Here is a 21,487-nt window from a genome sequence, read left to right as displayed (position 1 = left end):
CGTTCATTTGTTTCGATGCCAACTTTTCATTTCGACATATGTGAATGCAGTTTGTGTTGCACTTATCACCAGTACTTTTTGTTATTTTCCAGTTGGCTTATCGTTCTTGATAATACCCAGTGAGTATTATATGTATGAGTATGAGTATGACAACAAAAAAAATTCCATTCTAAGAGGCTTGAGTACATTTTTTATCAGCCTATTCCGCATGAATCTCAGTTCATTTGGAATGACGAATTAAGCAACTATACCGTATCATGTTAAATAACGTAAACAAATTTCATAAATAAGTAATAAGCAGAAAGAATCATATCGCAACTTTGTTTCTTTTTCGGTATCTTACTACACAAAATTAGGATGGAATTACGTAAAATTTATCTTTTTTTAGCCTGATAAAAGTGCGTATTTTGATACATTGCATTTGTTTTTGAGCGCCGAATTATAGTGTATTCTATTTTTCTGTTAGTTAGTCAATAGCAACAACCTCAAAAAGGTTAATTTCAAAAACTACATAATAATTACCTCAAATTTAAATAACTTCAGCAAGAAACGTTTTTCTTTTGTTACATTAGTAAAGAGTTAAAATAGAAAAAAAAAGTTATAAATATTGAAATATACATATTATAGACAAATTTCCTAATTGGATCATAATAAAACCAAAAATTTCAATAAAACATTCCAACGTTAAGTGGGACGTACAAATTGGTTTCAAATTATTATACAATTTCGTAAACATCATTTACTGCTACGAAATTGTATTACAGTGTGTAATTTTATTGAACTTTGATTGCATAGGTTCTGTTTGTTTTGAAAGTGACACAATTAAGAGGGTATTATGAGTGCAATATTTATGACAAATTAGGGAAAAATTGTTGCCAACCAATTGAAATATAGACAAAAGACAAATCACAGATTTCAAAATCACAACCATTCGATGACATCAAGGGGAAACTACCTAATTCACCGTAATTTGATAAAGTACAAATTCAATTTAATTTTCATTCAATGTAATTCAAAATTGAAGTAGAAACGGCAAATTAATGTCATCACAATCGTAACCAATTTTACAAAATTGTGTACAAATGTATTTTTTCATTACATTATTTACTCATGAAAAATATACTGTTCTACATCTGGTTATTTTTTCATTATACTTTTTTGGTAGATTTCTTGCTCCGCCTTCATTTTGATGAAACCAGTACAAGTCAATTCAATTCATGACAGTCAATTAAAATGACTTGAACAAAAATGTTCATAGTCATTTTAACGAAATATATTTCGTAATAGAGTTGCCAGTAGAGTATATTTTAAGAACAATAAATAGTTAACCCCTTGTGTGACATTCAAGATAAGATAGCCTTCATTTTAAATTTGGAAATATACCCTTTTTTGTTTTGATTTATGCCAAAAAGTGAAAAAAGTGTCTATCTAATAAAATGACTTTAATCGGTTTGTCTCAAGTGGGATGACATTTGAGAGAATATATTTCCAAATGTTTATTTCAATGTAAACATACACTGTTATTGTCATAAGTATGTCCATATTATATACACAAATCCGAAAACCGTGTACCGATTAAACAATATAATCTAGTACAGGTTAAAGTAAAAAAAAATGAAAAAAGAAGTCGACTTTTATGACGCGGAATTCAGTTTTGACTTTAAACTGATAACTACCATGGAAACTTAATTAAAATCGAAGCGCATGTGTAATTTGTGTTATATAAACTGCTATATGCATACTTATGCATAGAATCAATGGCGTGTTTGTGTTAATTTTATTCGTTTGACCGAAATCGGAATTAGTCAAAGAAAAAGTTGTCGTCTATAGGTATTCGTTTAGATGCAATCATGTGCTTTTTGTAAATTATAGCGCAGTCAATAGTGTAGAATGAGCTTGAATTGTGTAAACAAATAGTTACAGTATAATTGTGTGTACGTATGTCTGTCAATTGATTGATTTATTTATTTATATTTCGTGAAGTAGCTGCCGACGATAACTTCTTTTCATTGATAAGATAAGCCAGCGAATTCATCTCCGTCTTCCAAATATAAAAAAATTGTAAATCACATCAAATCATTTTGGGCCATTAACATGGACAAGTCACACAGTTCACAAAGTTGTAAGTAAATTATTGGACATTTCATTTTGTTCATATTATTTGTAATATTGTTTTCAGTCTGTCATAGTGTATTTAAATATATAAATATCTTATAACCTTAAAACAAAAATGGCAATTATAATGAGATTCGATTCGTTTCGATTTGAGTGTTGTGCAATATGGTTATGGTGGTGGTGGTGGTCATAAAAGTTGTTGAACTTGACTTTTATTCGATTCAGAGAATTTTCTTATCAAATTGCAATTTTAAATTGTCAGATTCAATGCTTCCACAACGTGTGGTACTTGCTATCATGGGTACTCTGGCAATTGCCGTTTCATATACTATTCGATCAAGCTTACCAGTGGCTCTTACTGAAATGGTCGTTCCAGTCAATAATACAAACAATTTAGGACAACAATTGAGAAACAGTGTATGAGGGCAATTTATTTATTTTCTCTTATTTTCAATTATATCAAGAGACCAATTCAATGAAAAAAAAAACCTAGATTTTATAGCGAATACATCTATTTTGATCCATTAAATAGACCATACCACGGTACAACTGGACACAATCACAACAACAATGGGCTTTATCATCATTTTATATTGGATACGTTTTGGCCCATATTCCTGGTGGTCTGATAGCCGAAAAAATTGGCGGAAAATGGATTTGTTCGGGCGGTATATTATTTATGGCATTTTTCAATGGAATCACACCAGTGGCTGTTGAATGTGGTGAGTTGACGACCAAAAAAAAAATATCACTTTCATTTTATTGATATTATGTTTTGTGTTAGGCGGTGGATTGTGGGCTTTGATTGTTTTACGCATAATGGTGGGAGTTGGCGGCGGCACGACTTATCCTGGTAATTTTTAATTTTTCGCGCTTTTCGTTTATTTTATTTTTGTTATTTAATTTTTTTTAAATTTATTTTATGTTAGCTCTGAGTGTTATGTTGGCGGCGTGGGTTCCGGAGAAAGAGAGAGGAAAAATTGGCACATTTGTATTTGGAGGTGGTCAAGTACGAATTTCTATTAAGTTTTAATATATAGACGCAAGTAAACTTCAACTTATTTCAATTTAATATTCAGATTGGATGTCTATTATCATTCTTCTTCACTGGATTGATATTAGAACACTATGCATGGGATAAAGTTTTCTATTTTTGGACTATTGTGGCAGTCTTTTGGTTTGTGTTATTCGTAAGTCGCTCCTTGCTTTACCACTTTTATAAATATTCCAAGTCAATTGAACACGATTTAAACTAAATCAAAATTTATTTTTTAGACTGTTTTGTGTTACAATGATCCAGAATCACATCCACGCATACCCGAAAAGGAGCTTACTTATCTCAAATCAGAACTGGGTCAAACAAAGCGAAACGACGACTTACCACCGACGCCATGGAAATCCATAATATTTAATGTTCCAGTTATTGCAATGGCCATTTGTTTGGTGAGTTGACATTTTATCCTTTTTGACACGAATTTTTTTTTTGTTAACTTTTCGTTGTCATTCCATTTAGATTGGGCATGATTGGATATTTTACATTATGTCGGCCGATTTGCCAAAGTACCTAAAGGATGTGTTGGAACTAAAAGTAAAAGAAATTGGCCTTTATTCGTCGATGCCATTTTTATTGATGTGGATAGTATCGTTGTTTTCGGGTTTTATGTCCGATTATCTGGTTAATCGAAAACTCGTGACAATCACACAAGCTCGAAAAATATTTACAACCTTGGGTAAGCCAATAATATTCGTAATTATACTATCAATATTTTATTGATTTATGAATTGCACGTGTGATTTTATCGCATTGATAAAATCACACATCATTTTGCACGCAAACTTTCTAAGCTATTGTCTAATCGATATCATTTGATTTCATTTTTATCAATCAATAGGCTCAGTATTTCCGGCCATTTTCCTTGTTGCCGCTTCATATGGTGGTTACAATAGACCAATTGTTATATTTCTTTTCACCATTGTGATGGGCTTCTTGGGATGTTTTTTCTCAGGTGTTAAAGTCAATGCATTAGACTTGAGTCCAAATTATGCTGGCAGCTTAATGGTATTTATTGCTATATTTATTTTTATGATTATGTTTATGCTTTGAATGTAAATTGCACATTGTACAAACAACGACGAAAATCAACATTTTAATTGGATCTTTTATCATTCTTACGGTAGGCAGTCACAAATGGCCTTGCTGGCATGGCTGGAGTAGTCGTATTACCAATCATTGGCGTATTGACGCCACAGGTAGACTTTTCTTTTTTTACTCTTTCATTTTTTTAGATAAGATACATGTTATGATTTCACTTCCAGTCATCACTTGAACAATGGAGATTTGTGTTCTGGCTTACCTTTGTTGTCACCATGCTGCGAACTATTATATTTTTAATTTTTGGATCCGCAGAAATACAGAAATTTAATAATCCACGAATCGAATCACGAAATCGAATCACCCATGTAGATAGAAAAAGCATTTTGTCAAATAAGCTCATACCGAGATGATATCAATTTCATTGATTGTTGCATTATGTACTTATTTTGGTTATTTAAATAATGAATTTTTTTGTATTCGAAGACGGCCAAGAATTCAAAAATACTCAAGATTAATGAAAATAAAAGTATTGAATTCAAAAAATAGTTCTATTCTGATGTAAATTTTAATTTATTTTCAATATTATGTAATTCCCAAGTTTGATTGTAAAAATTAAATTCACTATTAATAATTTTGTTTTTAATTTACCTACTTTTCTTCTAATAAATATTTGTTAAATATAATAATACTTCTATTTTTTAATGCATTTCTGACATTTCAAGCCCGGTGGAATTGCTGCTTCTTAGGCACTTCTTGACTCAATGGATAGCTCTAAAATAATGAACTTTACGGTGCGCTATACCAAAATCTTGGAAGAACAATCTCATAATTCGAATATCAATCTTAGCCTTTGGACTCCTGATCAGAAGAAATACATATGAGACAATTGACTTTTTTGATTGAAATAACGCATTTTAAAACGATCAAGTTATTTTCCAAAGAAAACATCTCACCGAAGCGTCTATATTTGCGTCATTGCAGCGATCGGTCACTCACTTTGAAGATGTCTTACCCTATCACAATTGAAATAATCAGTTCATATTGATTACAATTTGTTTATTGTCAAAAATGCATGTAATATTTGATAATATTATAGATTGTATAATAATTTTAGTGTTGGTGAATAGTCAAAAGTCGTTGTTTTGAAATAAATTCGTACATAACCTGCAATGAATAATACTCAAATCATATAAGCGATCAATGCACTTCAAGAATTGAAATGACAATTTGTTGTTTTCTACAACATTTTTGTTTGACAAGTAAGATTCTGATAACAAATAAATGTCATAGCTTCTGATAGTTGACAATTCAAGAGGGAGGGGTCATTTTTAAAACTATTATTCTCAGTGAAATGGAAATTGCAGAAAAGTCTTCATTCTACGAGAAAAAATATGTTTCGTTCTCAACGAAGGGTGTAGCTTTACTACTTCAAATATGGTAGCAGCAAAGCATAACATCATCTGTACGATGTATAAATGCATACACTACGAATACATTTTCTCTAATGTATATACAAATATCTGAACTGCAACAAAAATGGAACGAACAAGTAAATTGCAACTAAAAAGTGATCAGTGAAAATAAAAACATCGAACATTTGATGTTGTTCAATATTTGTTGTCTGGTTTATTGTATTAGGGGAAAGTGATTCGAATTCGACTAGTATGGTCAAGTACGTGATTTAATAAACGAAAAATGCAATCAATATATTATGTTCGCGTTTAGTATGATAACCCTCTCATCGTGTATAATAAAGACCAATCGAATACAAAAAGCTTACAAGTGGCGACCGGTTATCTATGTTGTAGTTTCTATAACTCTTGAAACAAATGTTTATAAAGTATACATTCGTCATACAGTTTAAAGTTAGATACATGATTTTTATTGCTACACGATACCGTGCGGAATTATCTTCACTAATTAGTGTGTTAAATGGTTTTTATTTATTTTTTGTTACTGATTAAGTTATAGAAACTTTCACAATAATAAATGCTCTTCAATCTATATCAAAGCCAGCGTCGAAGTTACTCATGCCTTTTTAAGCAGATTGCGTTGTTCTTCGATTGATGTTTTTTGATCAGAAAATATTCGATTCATTGGACTATCTTCTTGCATATTGCTTGGGCCTTTGTTATTTTTGATCGATGACATTTGACTTGTCAAGGCTTGCAATAATGCTGTATCGTATCCTTGTGATTCGCCCGGTGGGCCGGGTGGACCTGAAAAAATGATTTAAAATATTTATCGAAACTTTCAATGATCAATTCCGGCGAAATTTTGTACTACACCCGAAGAGTTAGCAAGCGGGGAATTGATATTTCTATTAGATAGATAGACATAAAACATCGTACAAATGTTCAGATGAATAGTCAGACTAACCAAGCGTTCAGAAAAACATACATTTATGCGAGCAATTGAATGATGCTTGCATCATTTGATGCGCATCGGTAGTGCTTTCGTTGTGCGTTCGAAGATCCGAATGTATGGCGACAGCACAATCGATGCGCATCAAATGATGCAAGCATCATTCAATTGCTCGCATAAATGTATGTCTTTCTGAACGCTTGAGACCAACAAAAATGAAAAACAACAAAAAACACATGTTAAATGGTTTTTATTTAGTTTTTGTTACTGATTAAGTTATAGAAACTTTCACAATAATAAATGCTCTTCAATCTATATCAAAGCCAACGTCGAAGTTACTCATTTTAAAGTCACTACGGCGATTTAAAACTTATTTACAACAAAATGACAATATAATTTTCTACTTAATTCTATTGACTGCCAAAGTCCTGTGTTTCAAAACACACTCGACTAATTTCTACAGCAAATTGTTGATCAGCACTGCCAACATCTCGAATAGCGACGTCTGCAATTGGAAGTCTGGATGGTTTTTCTGTTTTGTAACTAATTACAGTTTGTGACCATCTGGAAGACCGTGTCTAAAAGGAAAAAAAATGTATATGAATACGAAATCAGAAAAGGCGAGGAAAAGTTGAACTCTTTCTATGGCAATAGAAAGTTACCTTGCATCCATCTTCTGTTACTTCATAACGTAGTTGCTGTGAATTTTTCGCGGTCAATTCAGCATCATTCCATGCCAATAACTTCAATGATTTGCGATAATTATTTTTCTCTGCGTCAAAATATCCAACCGTATTTTTGCAATGATAAGTAATATTTTGGGCGGCATGAGTCGATAGCATTTGTAAATGTGTAATTTGATTGCTTTCAGCTTTGTATGTTAATTTCATTCCATTATGAACTTCACTCAACCAAATTTCTCTCTCTTCACCGACGTACACAATGTTATTGCTGCGCTGTGGTTGTGATCGAATGCATGTTGCTTTCTTTGGCATATCACAGTATACCAAAATTGCATCCTTTTTATCGCCTTCATTTGGATCAATCCAGTAATCGCCAGATGGTAGTTCTGGTTGTGATAACGCGAGCTCGTTACATGTTCTTGCTGGAGAATCTTTTTGACCAGTTGGTCTATTCAAATTTTCCAAATTTCGCTTCAGTTGTTCGTAAGCCTTTTTAAGCAGACTACGTTGTTCTTCGATTGATATTTTTTGATCAGAAAATATTCGATTCATTGGACTATCTTCTTGCATATTGCTTGGGCCTTTGTTATTGTTGATCGATGACATTTGACTTGTCAAGGCTTGCAATAATGCTGTATCGTATCCTTGTGATTCGCCCGGTGGGCCGGGTGGACCTGAAAAAATTATTTAAAATATTTATCGAAACTTTTGATTTGTTACGATATTATATTGGATTGAGGAAAATGTATCGGGCCATCTCTGCATGCCGCATGTGATAACTCAGTCCATTCAATTTTTATCGCGCCAAACCCAAATGTCGAAATATTTTTTGAGTATTGTCTTCTACAAATGGTTTAGCTAGGACTTTGGTACTTCTTTAAAGCGGCGATATTAATATCTATTTGGGGCACGCTCATCATAACAAGGTTCGCATTTTAAAAATAAAAAACATCGAATTTTCTATGAAATTTCACTCGTGTTCTAATCGGTTTAACTTTTGACCACTTTTTGAAATTTTTTTCCCCGAAGGCTCGATACTTTTTCTCCAATCCACTAAAAAACAATGAGACATGTCAATTACCCGGTTCGCCAGGTGGTCCTGGTTTACCATCGCTGCACGGTGGGCCGGGTGGACCTATAAACAGAGAATTTATGATTATTGAGAGGAAACCATGTCGAAATAATCTATGCATATTCAATACAGGGATAACCAAATATTTCTATTGACTGCCAACAGTTTTTTCAAAGTAAAGTTTTTAAAAAAATGCAATGAAAATTATTCAATATTGCTCACCCATTGGGCCAGTTAATCCTTGTGATCCAGTTAATCCCATTGGACCGCGTGGACCTATTATAAACCGATTTTTTTTATTTTCACAATAGATTCAGAAGTTTTTTTATTTTATTTTTTACCTTGTTCTCCCTGTCGCCCCATTGATCCATCATTTCCTTGATTTCCTTTCTCTCCACGAATACCAGGAACTCCTTAAAAAAACGATAAAAAGATGTTTGCAATTGTTATGTGACCCATTCTCTTTGAGTAGTTTTATTTCAATTGACACTCAAATTAAATTTGAATTTTGTGAATATATTTAAAATACATGATTATATATTGTTCAAACCTGGAGCACCCGGCAGACCAACATGGCCTTTGATTCCTTGAAGCCCAATCTCTCCGCGATCGCCCTTTGCACCAGCTTCGCCTTTTTTTCCTTCCTTTCCACGCATACCTTTTCAATTTAATTAACAAGATTAGTAAAAAAATACAAAACGGAAATTCGTAGGGTACATCAGAAAAATGTTGTGGTTAAATAATAATTCTCCATGAAAACTGTCAGTTTACTTACCCATTTGTCCTTGTTCACCTTGATTAGGGAATTCGTAATAATTATTAATATAACGATGATAAAAATGTGATAATCATTTATTCGAAATAAAGGCTTACCCTGAGAACCCTTTTCACCTTGATTTGGAAATTGATAATAATTATTAATATAACAATGATAAAATAATGATAGTCAGTTATTCGAAAAATGGCTTACCACGTTCCCCTGTTTGGCCAACTAAACCTTGCAGACCGGGCATTCCCTATACCAATTAAAAGAAATTATATTTATTTATTAAGTACGTCATTTTTTAAGAAAACGAATTAGTTGCATATAAGAATAATAATGGAGCTTTTTGTAATTGAGTTTAATTGTAAACATTCGTTACATGCTTGAATGACCAACATAATTAATTAGAAGCTTCTGTATTTGTATCGATATGAAGAAGTGGATTAAGAAGATATTATTTCCTTCTTGAAACTGTAATTTATTTTACAATATAATATTTTGTATTAAAATTTTACATAAACTGACCTGGACACCAGGCGATCCGGGGTTTCCAATCGGGCCTATGAAAATATTTATTGAGATAATAATGAAAATCAAATTCAAATACAATTCAATGAATTTCACAAAATGTAGTATTCAATTCTTAATGCACCTTGGTTGCCTTTTTCGCCCTGGCGGCCTTGTAGACCCTGTGGACCCTGTTTACCTTTAATTTTCATAAACATATAATCAGTATAAATGAAAGCTCATTTTCTAAAAACCTATGTGGAGAAAAGTGACCAAATTATTATGGGCTGTAAGTGACTATAGTTGGCCAAATTTATTTTGAAGACGAATAACTAAATGTAGCTAAAGTTGTTTATATTTAAAGTCAATAGTCAGTCCAAAATTTATTAGTCACTTTTTTGCACATGGGAATATTTACCAATAGCTCCTTCTCTTCCAGGTTCACCAATCGGGCCTATGAAAATGTTTATTGATTTAATAATGGAAATTAAATTCAATTCAAAATGAGATTTAATGAATTTCATGAAATGTAGTATTCAATTTACCTTGAGGTCCCTACAGCGATAATGAAATAAAAATAACAACATCAGTACGTATTTGGTATAGATTTATAATTTTTTAAAGATATTTAATCAAATATATGATATTATATACCTGTAATCCAGGCAAACCAGGCGTGCCATCGGTTCCTTTGAATAGCAAAAATAGAGTTGTTAAGTTTTGTTCCTTTCAAAGTTAAAAGCGTTATTTAATAACATTGATTCACCTTGTTTTCCCATTTCGCCTTTCAATCCTCTCATTCCTCTGATTCCTTGTTGTCCAGGAGCACCTAAACAAAGTACAAGAGCAATTTTTTTTTAAAACAGTAGACTTTTCAAATTAATATTGGGATTTTCGATGTTGCGGCGAAAAAAAAATGAAAATAATAATATATTTGCCGAATTTTTCTTCTTTCAAAAAGGTAGAAAGACGCCCAATAAATTTTGCATCGAAAGTAAACAATTCAAAGAACAAGTCTGACATAAGGGCAAGTCCCATATGTATCAATTTTTGTTTAAAAAATCAATTTTTATTTTGAAGCTACTATATTTACCTGGTAAGCCATTAAATCCTCGTTCGCCTGAAATTAAAAAAAAAATATTGTGTATAGTGTTTCAAATGATTTTTGCCTTCAATTTGGTCGACATTTTCAATACGTTATTTTGAAAGGACATATTTTGTAAACACGAAAAAAATTACTGCCAATAATACTTACCACTTGCTCCTTTTAATCCGGTAGGACCAACTGGGCCAGGAAGTCCATCGGATCCCTTATCTCCTTTTTTACCATTCTCGCCTGGCATACCTATTTTAATTGCAAAACCCCCGATTAGTAGAATAGTAGATGCAAATGATACTTTTTATCAGATCTCAACCTTGAGGTCCAGTTTGGCCAATTGGACCAATATCGCCGGTAGATCCTTTCTGGCCAGTTTCCCCCTTCTGGCCTATTTCTCCTTGTGGACCCTTTAATTAAAAAATAATAAATAGAATACTCTCATTATCTATAGATAATCTTACACCAAATCAATTGATTTTGTGCAAAGTTAGTTCAATTACTCTTAGCAAACACAGATGACAGAATCAAATGTAATCAGAGTAAAATGGCATTTACCACTTTTACATAATTACAGACATGATTACAGATGGTAAAAGGAATCATACTATCAAGTGATAAACTTTAGAGAGATCTGTGTTTTCTAAGATTAGACATATTTATATTTACAAATTGTATTATTATAAAATAGTTCTTACTGGTGGTCCAATTTCACCTCGGCCAGGCGCTCCCACAGGACCAGGCTCTCTATATAAAAATAAATTTGTAATTATGACGCAAACATATACAGTGGAATGTTTACTAATCTCTTTAATGAAGTCACAAGCGCATTATTTCTTTCGTGTTTTTCTTAAATTCAACTAAAATTTATTTTGTAAAAAACACGCGTTTTACTTAAAAACAAAACTAAGACATTGAGTGCAAAATGAAATCTTTATCATCAGCATCACGAGTGATAACACGAATTTTTCGATTTAGTCTTAGTTTTGCTTAGACTAATGCTTGAAAAAATAATGAACTTGTTAAATCATTACGGAGGCTAAAAGATTAATTTATATACCCGCGAAAACCAATATCACCCTTATGTCCCTTGGGGCCAGACAAGCCTTGTATACCTAAAATATATAAAATAAAGAATGAAAAACAGCCCAGTAGAAAATGTGTAGGAACCCTTCATATTCAAATATTTACCTTTTTCACCTTTTTCACCCATTCTTCCTTGCCTACCGTCCTCTCCCTTCGCTCCGGTTAAACCTAATGAAACCAAGTACGGATTTTACATTATTTTCTGCGAGTTTAGCTTCTTCCGTACTTCTGCTAAGTTTTTTATTACCTTTATCACCTTTTATTCCCTGCGATTGAGTTAATTGTATTCCATATTACATGGTTGTCGAATGATCATTTCATTCAATGAGTGAAAAAATACATGCGCAAGCAAGAAAAGAGAAAATATTATATGAAGACGAAAAGACGATAATACTTTCGATTTCAGTCATCATTATATATCTACCTGTGGTCCTTGAATTCCCGGAAAACTGTTGAAATACGAAATTAAATGTAATTATAGCGTAAATGCAAATATAACAATGGCTTGAAAGATAATCCTTTTGGATTTTTAATAAAAAAAATTCAAAAGGCTTAGTTTTTAATCCGATCGGTTTTACAGTGTAAATAAGAAAATTACCCTTGAAGTCCCTGCAAGCCTTGAATACCACGCTGAATTTAATTTAAAGAAAGAAAAATATGTTTTTTAGTATGGATTTTTTTTTTAATGAATTTATGAAGTCACAGTATATGCTTGATTGAATGGGTAAGAATAATTTTGATCTCCAATCTTCCTTTGAAAAAGAAAATATACTGAAACAAGGCATTGAATCTTTCACATTTATTTTCGATCTTGTTCAACTTTTTGATGTATTCTCAACGCGAGCTAGTTTCTTATTCATTTTAAGTCAATGTCAAGATTGGAGGTCGAAATTATTATTCTAACCCATTCAATTTTTATATGTTTGGTATAAAATAAATTGACATAACAATACCTCCCCTCGCTCTCCCATTGGACCAATTTCTCCAGGTGATCTATTAAAAAAGTCACAAAAATAAAAATGATAAAAAATTGGGACGGCGTTAAAGAAAAATGTAAATGTACCCCGGGGCACCAGGAATGCCCTCGCCGATCGGTCCTCTTTCACCGATCGGACCAATTGGGCCAATCGGACCGGGAAGACCTGAAAAATGAATAATTCATTAACATTATAAAATAAGTCTTATCATAAATAATGCGTTTCATGCTTTCAATAATAAAAACTATAAATAATGATGAAGAGGAAAGTAAAAAAAATGGAACTGTTTCGAAATATGTGCATCAGATTCGTTTCAAAAAGGAGCCGGATTTACTTTTCTAAATATATTAGTTTTAGAAAAATGTAAATCATTGCAAGTATGTTTCGTATTCAGATCCAATTTACCAAATAACATAAATTAGAAAACGTATTGAATACAAACCAGGTTCGCCGCGTTGTCCTTCGATTCCTTGTAGCCCAATCTCTCCTCGAATACCCTGAATGCCTGGTTAAAGTAATCAAATCAAAAAATTTACAAATCATAACAAGAAAAAAACGCAAAATAGTATTCGCGCGAAGTCCGAAGCCCAAAATTATAAATTCTTTTAACTTGCCTCTATCTCCCTTTTGTCCCGGCAATCCAATTCCAGTATGACCCTAGTAATATTATATGAAGACGAAAACACGATAATACTTTCGATTTAAATTCGTTCATTATTGCATATCTACCTTTGGACCTTGTATTCCCTATAAATAATATTGTTGACACATAAGTACTTGTAAAACAATGAATTCTATAATTTTGTTATAGCTTACGGGTGCTCCTGTATTTCCTGTTTCGCCCTTTTCTCCTTTCAGACCTATATGATCACAGAAATATTTTTTAGTTAATACATTAAAACTTGCAATTGATCACATTTAAACAGAACAATTCATATGAATACGTGCCATTAGCTCCAGTCAAACCGATTTGGCCTCTTTCTCCCATTTCTCCGCGCTATAAGTTTATAAATGAAATTTTATAATTTTGCGAACTCATAGTCAAATCTTCATATTTTTTGGCTGATAAGCGAGATTTATATAAATGAAGTTAGTTATCAACTTACCTCTCCACGAATTCCTCTGGGCCCGATCGGCCCAATTGGCCCTGGTGGTCCAACTAATCCAGGTGCTCCAGGAGGTCCAATATTTCCCTGCGCTCCTGGTAAACCCTGAAAAGCATTTAAAACAAAAAATTATATTTCAAATATTGTAGAAATTTATATGAATGTCCGTGAACGAAAGTGAGACTTCTATTTACAACATAGAAATATGTAAAAAAATTAATTATTAAGATTTGTCAAACACAAATTGGATGACAAAGAAAGCAAATTTATATGGTGTTCCTCTTACCAAATATCCTCTGGGACCTATCGATTTTTCGAAGAAACACAAAAATGGAATTTCAATATTACGGAATTGCCAAAAAAATCTCAAAGCTGAACAAAATTTTACTTGCCTATTAAACCGGGTTCGCCTCTTTCTCCTTCACCCTTTTCACCCTTTTCTCCAGCTTCGCCGCGTTGGCCGGGTTCGCCTCTTTCTCCGGCTGGGCCTGTTTATTATAAATATTCCCATTTTAATTTAAGAAATGGCGAAAAAATCTTCACATTGAACTTACCAATCGGCCCGCGTTCACCAATCGGCCCACGCTCTCCCACGCCTTTGTCACCAGGAAGACCGATCGGTCCAGGCATCCCTTGTATACCTTTATTAACGATATGCAATAGATTGCCAAATACATATAATAATCCAAATATTGATAAAAATACTTATTATTGCTTTAAAAATCCAAAAAAATAGATCCGTCACTTTTATCAATTTTTTACGTAACAGTTAACTATGCCATTTTTGGACAAGCAATACATTTTTTATATAAACTGTTTTTATAAATAATTTATGTCGCTACAACTTGATCAATCAAATTAAAATGTTCAATCATATTTTTCACCTTGGGGTCCTATAAATAGAAAAGAGAAATAAAACAATTAATTCTAGTCAGTAAACTGAGTTCACACACTCCTATATGATATCCTGTTTGTTAGAGACGTCCATACGATGTTTCAATTTATTTTGGACCAAAATGACACTTTGGAATGAAAAAGTCACTTTATCGCTATCAACCTGAATTCATTTGCAATGGACTGAATATCGCATAGAAGTGTGTATATGTGTGAATATTTTGTACAGTATTGAGTTATAATTATTGATCATTTTAATGTGTTATAAAAAAAACGTCCTACCTATTTCGCCTGGTTTCCCTATTCCAATGGGGCCACGTTCTCCTTGCATGCCAGGTGCTCCAATTTTGCCCGGCGGGCCTCGCAAACCGATTGGCCCTTGAGGGCCCGTTTCTCCAGTGGATCCTTTCTCTCCAATGGGCCCTTGAGCACCTTTATATGAATTCAAGAGCATAGTATATTTAAAATAAAATTGAAAATAGAAAAAACTATTTGTATTTTCATTTGAATCAATAATTGTTAACAAAGTCGAACCTTACCTGGTAATCCTTGTGATCCCTGTTTAATTGATGAATTAATTTATTTAATTGTTTACTGTTTTCTCTATTTATTAATGACCTACCTTCGGACCCATTGGACCCTCATTTCCTGGCATACCAAATCCATTTGCACCACGCTCACCTTGTGGGCCTTTTTATGAAATAAAAGTTGTTTATATGATTAATTCTTCATTTTCGTATCTTGTTTGAAGTGTTTTAATGTTAGTTTTATTACCTGGTAAACCGATCGGACCTCGCATTCTATTTGTTTTTTTTAAAAGAATATTTCAGTAATTTTAATAAAAATCAAGTAACCTCATTGAAGTCATATTATAATGAAAAATCAACCATTGTAAATAAAATGACAAAACAACACATGTGAATTATGCAAATTGTCACAAAGTTGACAAGTAGTTTCAACAGTATTTTTTGGTTCCAAAAAGTTCTTCTAATAAAACTACTCACCCTCTTTTGCCACGTTGGCCTTCGGGGCCCATTTCTCCGGGATTGCCCGTTTTTCCGCTAGGACCAACATCACCTCTGTCACCTCTTTCTCCTTTAGTTCCACGCTCACCTGGTGGGCCCTGAAATTCGTCATTGGACACATTTATTTGTATATTTCTAGTCAAAAACAAAAATGAGATCAATTTATTTGAGAAGAACAGATTTGATTTCACCTAATGTATTTTGGAATGATAAACATGCCAAAATGCAGCAAAATCAAAATTCAAGCACTTGCCGCACAAATTCAGCCACAAAACTAAAATATCAATGATTACAAGAAGTTGGCCGAATAAATGTCATTATTGAAAGCAACGGTTTCTACACTTGAAGATGAGAAACGGCTTGTTCAAGATGCAAAATTCAGTCAACTTATCAAACATGCCCGACTTGTACATCTAACTTGTTAAATAATTGATTTAAGTTGAATGATTTGTTGATTTTTCAAATTATTTGATCTCAAATCTGATAACCCTGCAAATATGATTTAAATATAATTTTTTTATGTTCAACCTACTGGATGTCCAGGCTCTCCATTCAGGCCGTCTGCTCCAGCGAGTCCGCGCTGACCAGGAAAACCTTTTTTGAAAGAGGCGAAACATAATAAGTGTTTAAAGGTTTACGAAAAAATATGACATATAGTGTATAAAAAAAGAAGATGTACCGATTGGTCCTGGAGTTCCCGGCAATCCTATTTCATGTAAAATAAATTAAAAAATGCGTATAATGAGTCAATTTCAATATCGATAAATATGTTAATAAATATAATGTAATTATAATGAACGTCACATTGAACTTGTGAAAGCATGTGATTTTATGTTTTTAAGGTCATGTGGATTAGTAAATTTGCCATGCGATTACCATGTTTTTTTTAATAGCAAACCATATTTATTGTCCAATTTAAAAACTATTTGATTTGAATGCAAATAGTTCAATCAAAGTTTTAATGAGGTAAGATCAAACGAAGTATGGTTTCTTACGACAAACAAATCCTCACCTGCATGTCCTTTTTGACCATCTTTTCCATCTTTTCCATCCGAACCGTCTTTTCCTGCTTCACCTCTTTCTCCTTTCGCTCCCATTGGACCTTTTTCCGAAACAAATATTGATTTTTTTTATTTTGATTTTTAGCCATATTTGCAACTACATTTTCTTACCTTGTATGCTTTCGCCTTTTGCGCCAGTTAATCCGGCGGCGCCAGGTAATCCTACAGAATGAATTTTCAAGATTCAAATTGAAAAGAGGCTATTTTTGCATCGAAATATTCACACAAAATTAATATCGTAATTACTACTGTTTCGTTTTGTGCAATTTGACTACATGGAATACTGTAACACACTAGATGACAAAAATCATTTTGAATTTAAGTTCGGTTACTATAGTATATACGTTAGAGTAATATGTTCGTACCAATTACTCGATTTTAATTTCGTGTGTTGGTTTGGATTAAATCGATTTTTACCTGGTGCACCAGGGAAGCCCGGCAACCCCGTTTTTCCAGTTGGACCCTTTTTTTTATTATAAAGAATAAGTAGAAATTATCAGTAAATATATTGAACTAACTGGTCAGTTGAGCTGACAGTACGTTAGCCAGCTGAATGGGCTAAAACAATAGACGTTATTGTTTTAATGTTGGATAACAATAACTTCTATTGTTTTAGTCCATTTAGCTGGCTAACGTACTGTCAGCTCAACTGACCAGTTAGTTCAATATATTGCCTGAAATTATCAGTAAATAGTTAATATTTAGTGAATTAGTGAAGGTAAAGCTTACAGCTGGTCCAGGCTGGCCAACCTGGCCGTCCATTCCGCGTGGACCTGTTAATTGAATTAATATATGTATTTGATTAGAGCTTTACAAAAACTTGACATTATTCGTGGCTCCAACATAATCGATAATAGGAACATGTAGTAAATCAAGAGAATAAGGTCTTGAGTAACTGTCATGGTCAAAATATCATGATAATTATTCACATTTTCGAATAATGCATAGATTAGTAATTTACCTGGCTGGCCGTCAATTCCGCGGCCCGTTGGTCCCTGTTTACAAAGAAAAGTTTAGTTTTCACTCAATTTCGGTGATTCAAAAACCGATTTTACCGGTTGTCCTATAGGTCCTGGCAAACCAATCCCTTGAGCGCCTTTTTCTCCCTGGTCGCCTATTTATAGCCAGATATTTAAAATTAATTTTAGTTCGATGACGATTTTATGTTAGAAAATTTCATACCCTTTGCGCCGTCACTTCCAGCAAAACCTCTATGTCCTTTCGCTCCAGGTATTCCTGATAATCATATGAATATTTTAATATCAATTAAAAACCCGACCTGATATAATAAACAGGAAGCAATTAAAAAACTCACCGGGAATTCCGGGTAACCCGCGCGGTCCCGGTGCTCCAGCTACGCCTGGCAATCCAATTTCTCCGTCTTCGCCTCGAGCTCCATCCTTTCCTATACGAATACATAAAAATATAGGTTTCAAATTCTCCAAATCGAATTTTATGCTTTAGGTTTTGAACAAAATAAGATGATTATAGTAGATTTAATGTCCCAAACTGCAAAGTGCGATTATTTGAACATTTATATGAAAATCAATCAAATTAGCCACACTGAGAAATTTATTTGTATTATTGTATTATATAATAGTTTTCAAATTTATTTTACCGGGGTTTCCAGCTACGCTTCTTCCCGGAGGTCCCGGTGGTCCAGCCAAGCCTAAACATCCAAGAAAAAAACCAATATTATTATTTTGCATTGTTTTCATTATTGTACATTCACAGATACATACCTGGTTCGCCTGGTGGCCCACCTGGGCCAGGAGGTCCCATCGGACCGGGCGATCCTTAAAAATTTAATTGTGATCATATTAAAACAATGCACTTGAAAACAAAATAATAAACAGTTTTTGCACTATATAACATATTAAATATTTACCGGGCGGTCCTCGCACACCAGGTGTTCCTATCAGAATGGTTGAAAATATTTGAAATATACACACTGATTTTTTGAATTGAAAATGTTGACGGGGATACCTTGTTGAGCTTGCAAATATTGTAATTGTTCTGGATAGTATGATACCGAATCGGGTGGACCCTTTTGTGAATTAATATTAGCATCGGTTAAACGACTTGCATAGTATGCGAGCTCTGAAGGCGATGGACCTTTTTCACTTCCTTGTGTGACGGGTCGGACAGTTGCTGGTTTGGATGTTGTTGTTGTTGTTGTCTTTGGTGTTACTGGTGGCTGTTGACCGCCTGACTGTGGTACATTTACGTTTGGCACTTCCGGTGGTTCCACCAAAATTTGACACTTTGATTCATCACAATTCACTTGGCCCTCAATACAAATACATTGGGCACATCCATTTGCGCCACCATTGAACTTTTCAAGGTTTCGATAACGTTTACCCTCATATTCACAAAGGAATGGCGCTGCAATTCGAAACAAAGTGGTTTGGTTTTTTGTCCAATGTTCAATGAAAATAAAAGCAAAAAAGGAATTTACCAATAACCGCCTCACTTTGTTTAGTTGATGGTTTGCCTATTAAATTATCATAAAAAAAATTACTCTAATCAAAATGATTAAATATTCAAAATATGTTATGGTACCTCCGACTACTGTTTCGGTTTGTCCATTGTTAGTGGGCGGTGGTTGTTTGCCAACTTCATTGGGATCTATGTGTATATTATAAATATGTTAGAAAATATTTGAAAAAAGAAATTGTTGCCAATTTACCTATATTTTCATCATAATAATCTCCATCATCATATTCCTCATCACGAAGCACTGAAATTCATTTTTTTAAATGAGTTATTCTCAATAATCTTTAATGATCAATTTGTAAAAGTGTCGAAACAAGTGAATTTGACGATAAAACAAACGAAATCCCGAAACGAAGAAACGAATGAATTCGGTCAGCTGCGAGTCGCTAAATTTGAACAAAACATGATAAAGGGCCGTGACACCAGGGAATTTAAAACAGCGACAGTTTAGTTATAATATGGCATTTGTTTTTATCGCTTGTAAGCCATATGTATTACCTAAAGGGCAAATGTGAAATTGTTTCGGTTGATTTTTGGCTAACACAAATGCGCTTATCACATCGGTCCTGATAATTTCGAGCAACATAACCGGTCAACATCACTTGTCTCATTCACTTTAAAAAAGTTCTCTCTATACACATTGCGTAAAATTGTTACACATACATTTCTGCTTGGGTGGCAACGGTGCGTCAGATTGTGTTTTCTTTACTGCCTTTTTAACTGTTCCGGGCTTTTTTTGAACCGTTTTCTTAATTTTCTCGGCAAAACTTGATGTCACTATGGTCAACACCACCAAACATATCAAAAGCGTTTTTAATTTCGCCATTTCACTTCCTATTCTATTTATTTCCTTCTCTCGTTTTCTCAATTGCGAAACAACTACGATTAGATTAGACACATTTTTACGGAAAGCTGCTGCACACTAAAAACATGAAGAGTACTGGAAAATCAACATAATGAAATATATTAAGATTAACACATCCGACACATTTTTCAGATCAATCTAATAAACCACAAATTAGAAAACAAACAACAACAATTTCGAAAGACTTCCAATTGGCAGGAAATTTTTTTTCTTAATATTTTGCTGGAAAAATGTAAGTTTTTCTCTTTAAAACTAGACTCCGATGTTTAACAACAAAAATATGAACTACAACTTCAACACTAACTGAATTTTATTTTTAATCGAACAAAATCATCAAAAACTGTTGAAAATAAGATTCAGAAATACATTTTTCGCATCAATGACATGATATTATCACTATATTTTACTATTTTCTCAATTTTTTCATTGATAAAATGCAATCATTTTCAGTAATAAACTTTTTTTTGTTGTGTACGTGTCACTTCCGGTTGAGAAAAAACCCGAATAAAACGTCCTCAAAAGTGGCGTGAAAAACGAAGAAACTTTAATTCTTTGCAATAAAAATAATTTTCTCGAGGAGTTTTTACCTTAAATCAATGTTTTTCAGTAAAAAAAAATTGTATTTATCACTGCACTTATGAGTATAAAACTCACAAAAGATCACTTCACAATTTTAATTTAATTTTACTAATTATTCCACTTGTTTCCGCTTTGAGAACTGGACACCAAATGAACATTTCGCTACTTGATCGCTCATTATTATAATATTTCAACTTAGTATATGCGTTGATCTCTGTTTTGATACCGGAGCTTAAATAAGAACTGTTTTGATAACCGAAAATATTGAAATTTAATAAAAAAGCAAAATGCCCGTTAAGTATGCCCGGAAAGGCAATTTTTTTGTGGAGTTAAATGATTATTTCAGCATCCAAAAATATATGTCGAAATGGCCAACTCTTATCACATCTTTTTACATAGCCATACTTTTTTGAGACTATTTCAAAACAAACAAGTCGGACATTCATCCTTTCTTTTGTTTTAATTCAAGCTCGCGACTCAATTTTCGTATACATTTCGTATGTATTTGTTGGACACAAAGTTAAAATATCAAACAGTTATGATTATATTTATTATGTAAATAAACTGTGAATTATTGTCGTTATTCTTTTAATATCGAATATTTAATGTGTAATCATTTTTTTTTAAAGTGAAAGTATTATAATTAAATGAATAAGAATAATTATAAGTTACATAAACACATAAAACTGATTGTAAATGAATG

General features: G+C 32.9%; 2 protein-coding genes across 5 annotated transcripts; one reads left to right on the top strand and one right to left on the bottom strand.

Moving 5' to 3' along the window:
• The first annotated feature begins 235 nt into the window (after nt 1–235).
• LOC116342864 (putative inorganic phosphate cotransporter) lies at nt 236–4,802 on the top strand. Of its 4 annotated transcripts, none has more exons than XM_031770649.1 (12): nt 236–398; nt 1,987–2,122; nt 2,378–2,532; nt 2,648–2,837; nt 2,900–2,968; nt 3,045–3,124; nt 3,195–3,305; nt 3,391–3,558; nt 3,629–3,845; nt 4,008–4,174; nt 4,294–4,365; nt 4,432–4,802. In XM_031770649.1, exons 2-12 carry the CDS (start codon nt 2,095–2,097, stop codon nt 4,618–4,620), a joined length of 1,446 nt encoding a protein of 481 aa, XP_031626509.1. In that variant the 5' UTR covers nt 236–398; nt 1,987–2,094; the 3' UTR covers nt 4,621–4,802. The 4 variants fall into 4 exon arrangements, with proteins under 4 accessions (XP_031626509.1, XP_031626510.1, XP_031626511.1 ...); XM_031770650.1 differs by having other exon boundaries at nt 1,984–2,122; XM_031770651.1 differs by lacking the exon at nt 236–398 and adding an exon at nt 799–978.
• Nucleotides 4,803–6,807: 2,005 nt separating this feature from the next.
• LOC116342809 (collagen alpha-1(I) chain-like) lies at nt 6,808–20,940 on the bottom strand. Its single transcript, XM_031770565.1, has 60 exons — nt 20,793–20,940; nt 20,004–20,280; nt 19,534–19,584; nt 19,407–19,472; nt 19,303–19,338; nt 18,831–19,229; nt 18,733–18,759; nt 18,587–18,640; nt 18,463–18,513; nt 18,160–18,249; nt 18,027–18,080; nt 17,900–17,958; nt 17,806–17,839; nt 17,574–17,617; nt 17,262–17,307; nt 16,956–17,006; nt 16,796–16,885; nt 16,463–16,489; nt 16,316–16,377; nt 15,763–15,881; nt 15,533–15,558; nt 15,381–15,448; nt 15,298–15,316; nt 15,041–15,190; nt 14,749–14,757; nt 14,419–14,505; nt 14,257–14,352; nt 14,151–14,167; nt 13,865–13,969; nt 13,707–13,755; nt 13,575–13,618; nt 13,488–13,505; nt 13,373–13,415; nt 13,201–13,263; nt 12,845–12,923; nt 12,735–12,774; nt 12,380–12,411; nt 12,206–12,230; nt 12,029–12,047; nt 11,887–11,949; nt 11,756–11,810; nt 11,394–11,442; nt 11,015–11,105; nt 10,855–10,944; nt 10,693–10,719; nt 10,366–10,428; nt 10,254–10,288; nt 10,145–10,154; nt 10,018–10,053; nt 9,745–9,798; nt 9,618–9,652; nt 9,300–9,345; nt 9,203–9,220; nt 9,105–9,122; nt 8,880–8,987; nt 8,671–8,742; nt 8,552–8,605; nt 8,339–8,392; nt 7,237–7,931; nt 6,808–7,152 (listed from the first exon to the last, which is right to left on the bottom strand). The coding sequence occupies exons 2-60, from the start codon at nt 20,164–20,166 to the stop codon at nt 6,985–6,987; spliced, it is 4,353 nt and encodes a 1,450-aa protein (XP_031626425.1). The 5' UTR covers nt 20,167–20,280; nt 20,793–20,940; the 3' UTR covers nt 6,808–6,984.
• Nucleotides 20,941–21,487: the final 547 nt, after the last annotated feature.

Source organism: Contarinia nasturtii, unplaced genomic scaffold (assembly GCF_009176525.2).
Source record: "Contarinia nasturtii isolate CC-2019 unplaced genomic scaffold, AAFC_CNas_1.1 Cnas_scaffold_928, whole genome shotgun sequence".
Lineage (NCBI taxonomy): Eukaryota > Metazoa > Arthropoda > Insecta > Diptera > Cecidomyiidae > Contarinia > Contarinia nasturtii.
Note: the sequence above shows the minus strand (reverse complement) of the source record. Positions and strands in the feature narration are given on the sequence as shown.

What these genes read in the sequence shown, in the direction of transcription:
- LOC116342864 (XM_031770649.1), top strand. Translation starts at nt 2,095, where the DNA reads ATGGACAAGTCACACAGTTCACAAAGTT. An exon ending in ACCAGTGGCTGTTGAATGTG is followed by an intron (nt 2,838 to 2,899) that starts GTGAGTTGACGA and finishes GTTTTGTGTTAG; the next exon opens with GCGGTGGATTGTGGGCTTTG. An exon ending in TTGGCGTATTGACGCCACAG is followed by an intron (nt 4,366 to 4,431) that starts GTAGACTTTTCT and finishes TTTCACTTCCAG; the next exon opens with TCATCACTTGAACAATGGAG.
- LOC116342809 (XM_031770565.1), bottom strand. Translation starts at nt 20,166, where the DNA reads ATGGCGAAATTAAAAACGCTTTTGATATGTTTGGTGGTGTTGACCATA. An exon ending in TGGTGTGCGAGGACCGCCCG is followed by an intron (nt 18,641 to 18,732) that starts GTAAATATTTAA and finishes TAAATTTTTAAG; the next exon opens with GATCGCCCGGTCCGATGGGA. An exon ending in CGGTTTGACTGGAGCTAATG is followed by an intron (nt 13,619 to 13,706) that starts GCACGTATTCAT and finishes GTGATCATATAG; the next exon opens with GTCTGAAAGGAGAAAAGGGC.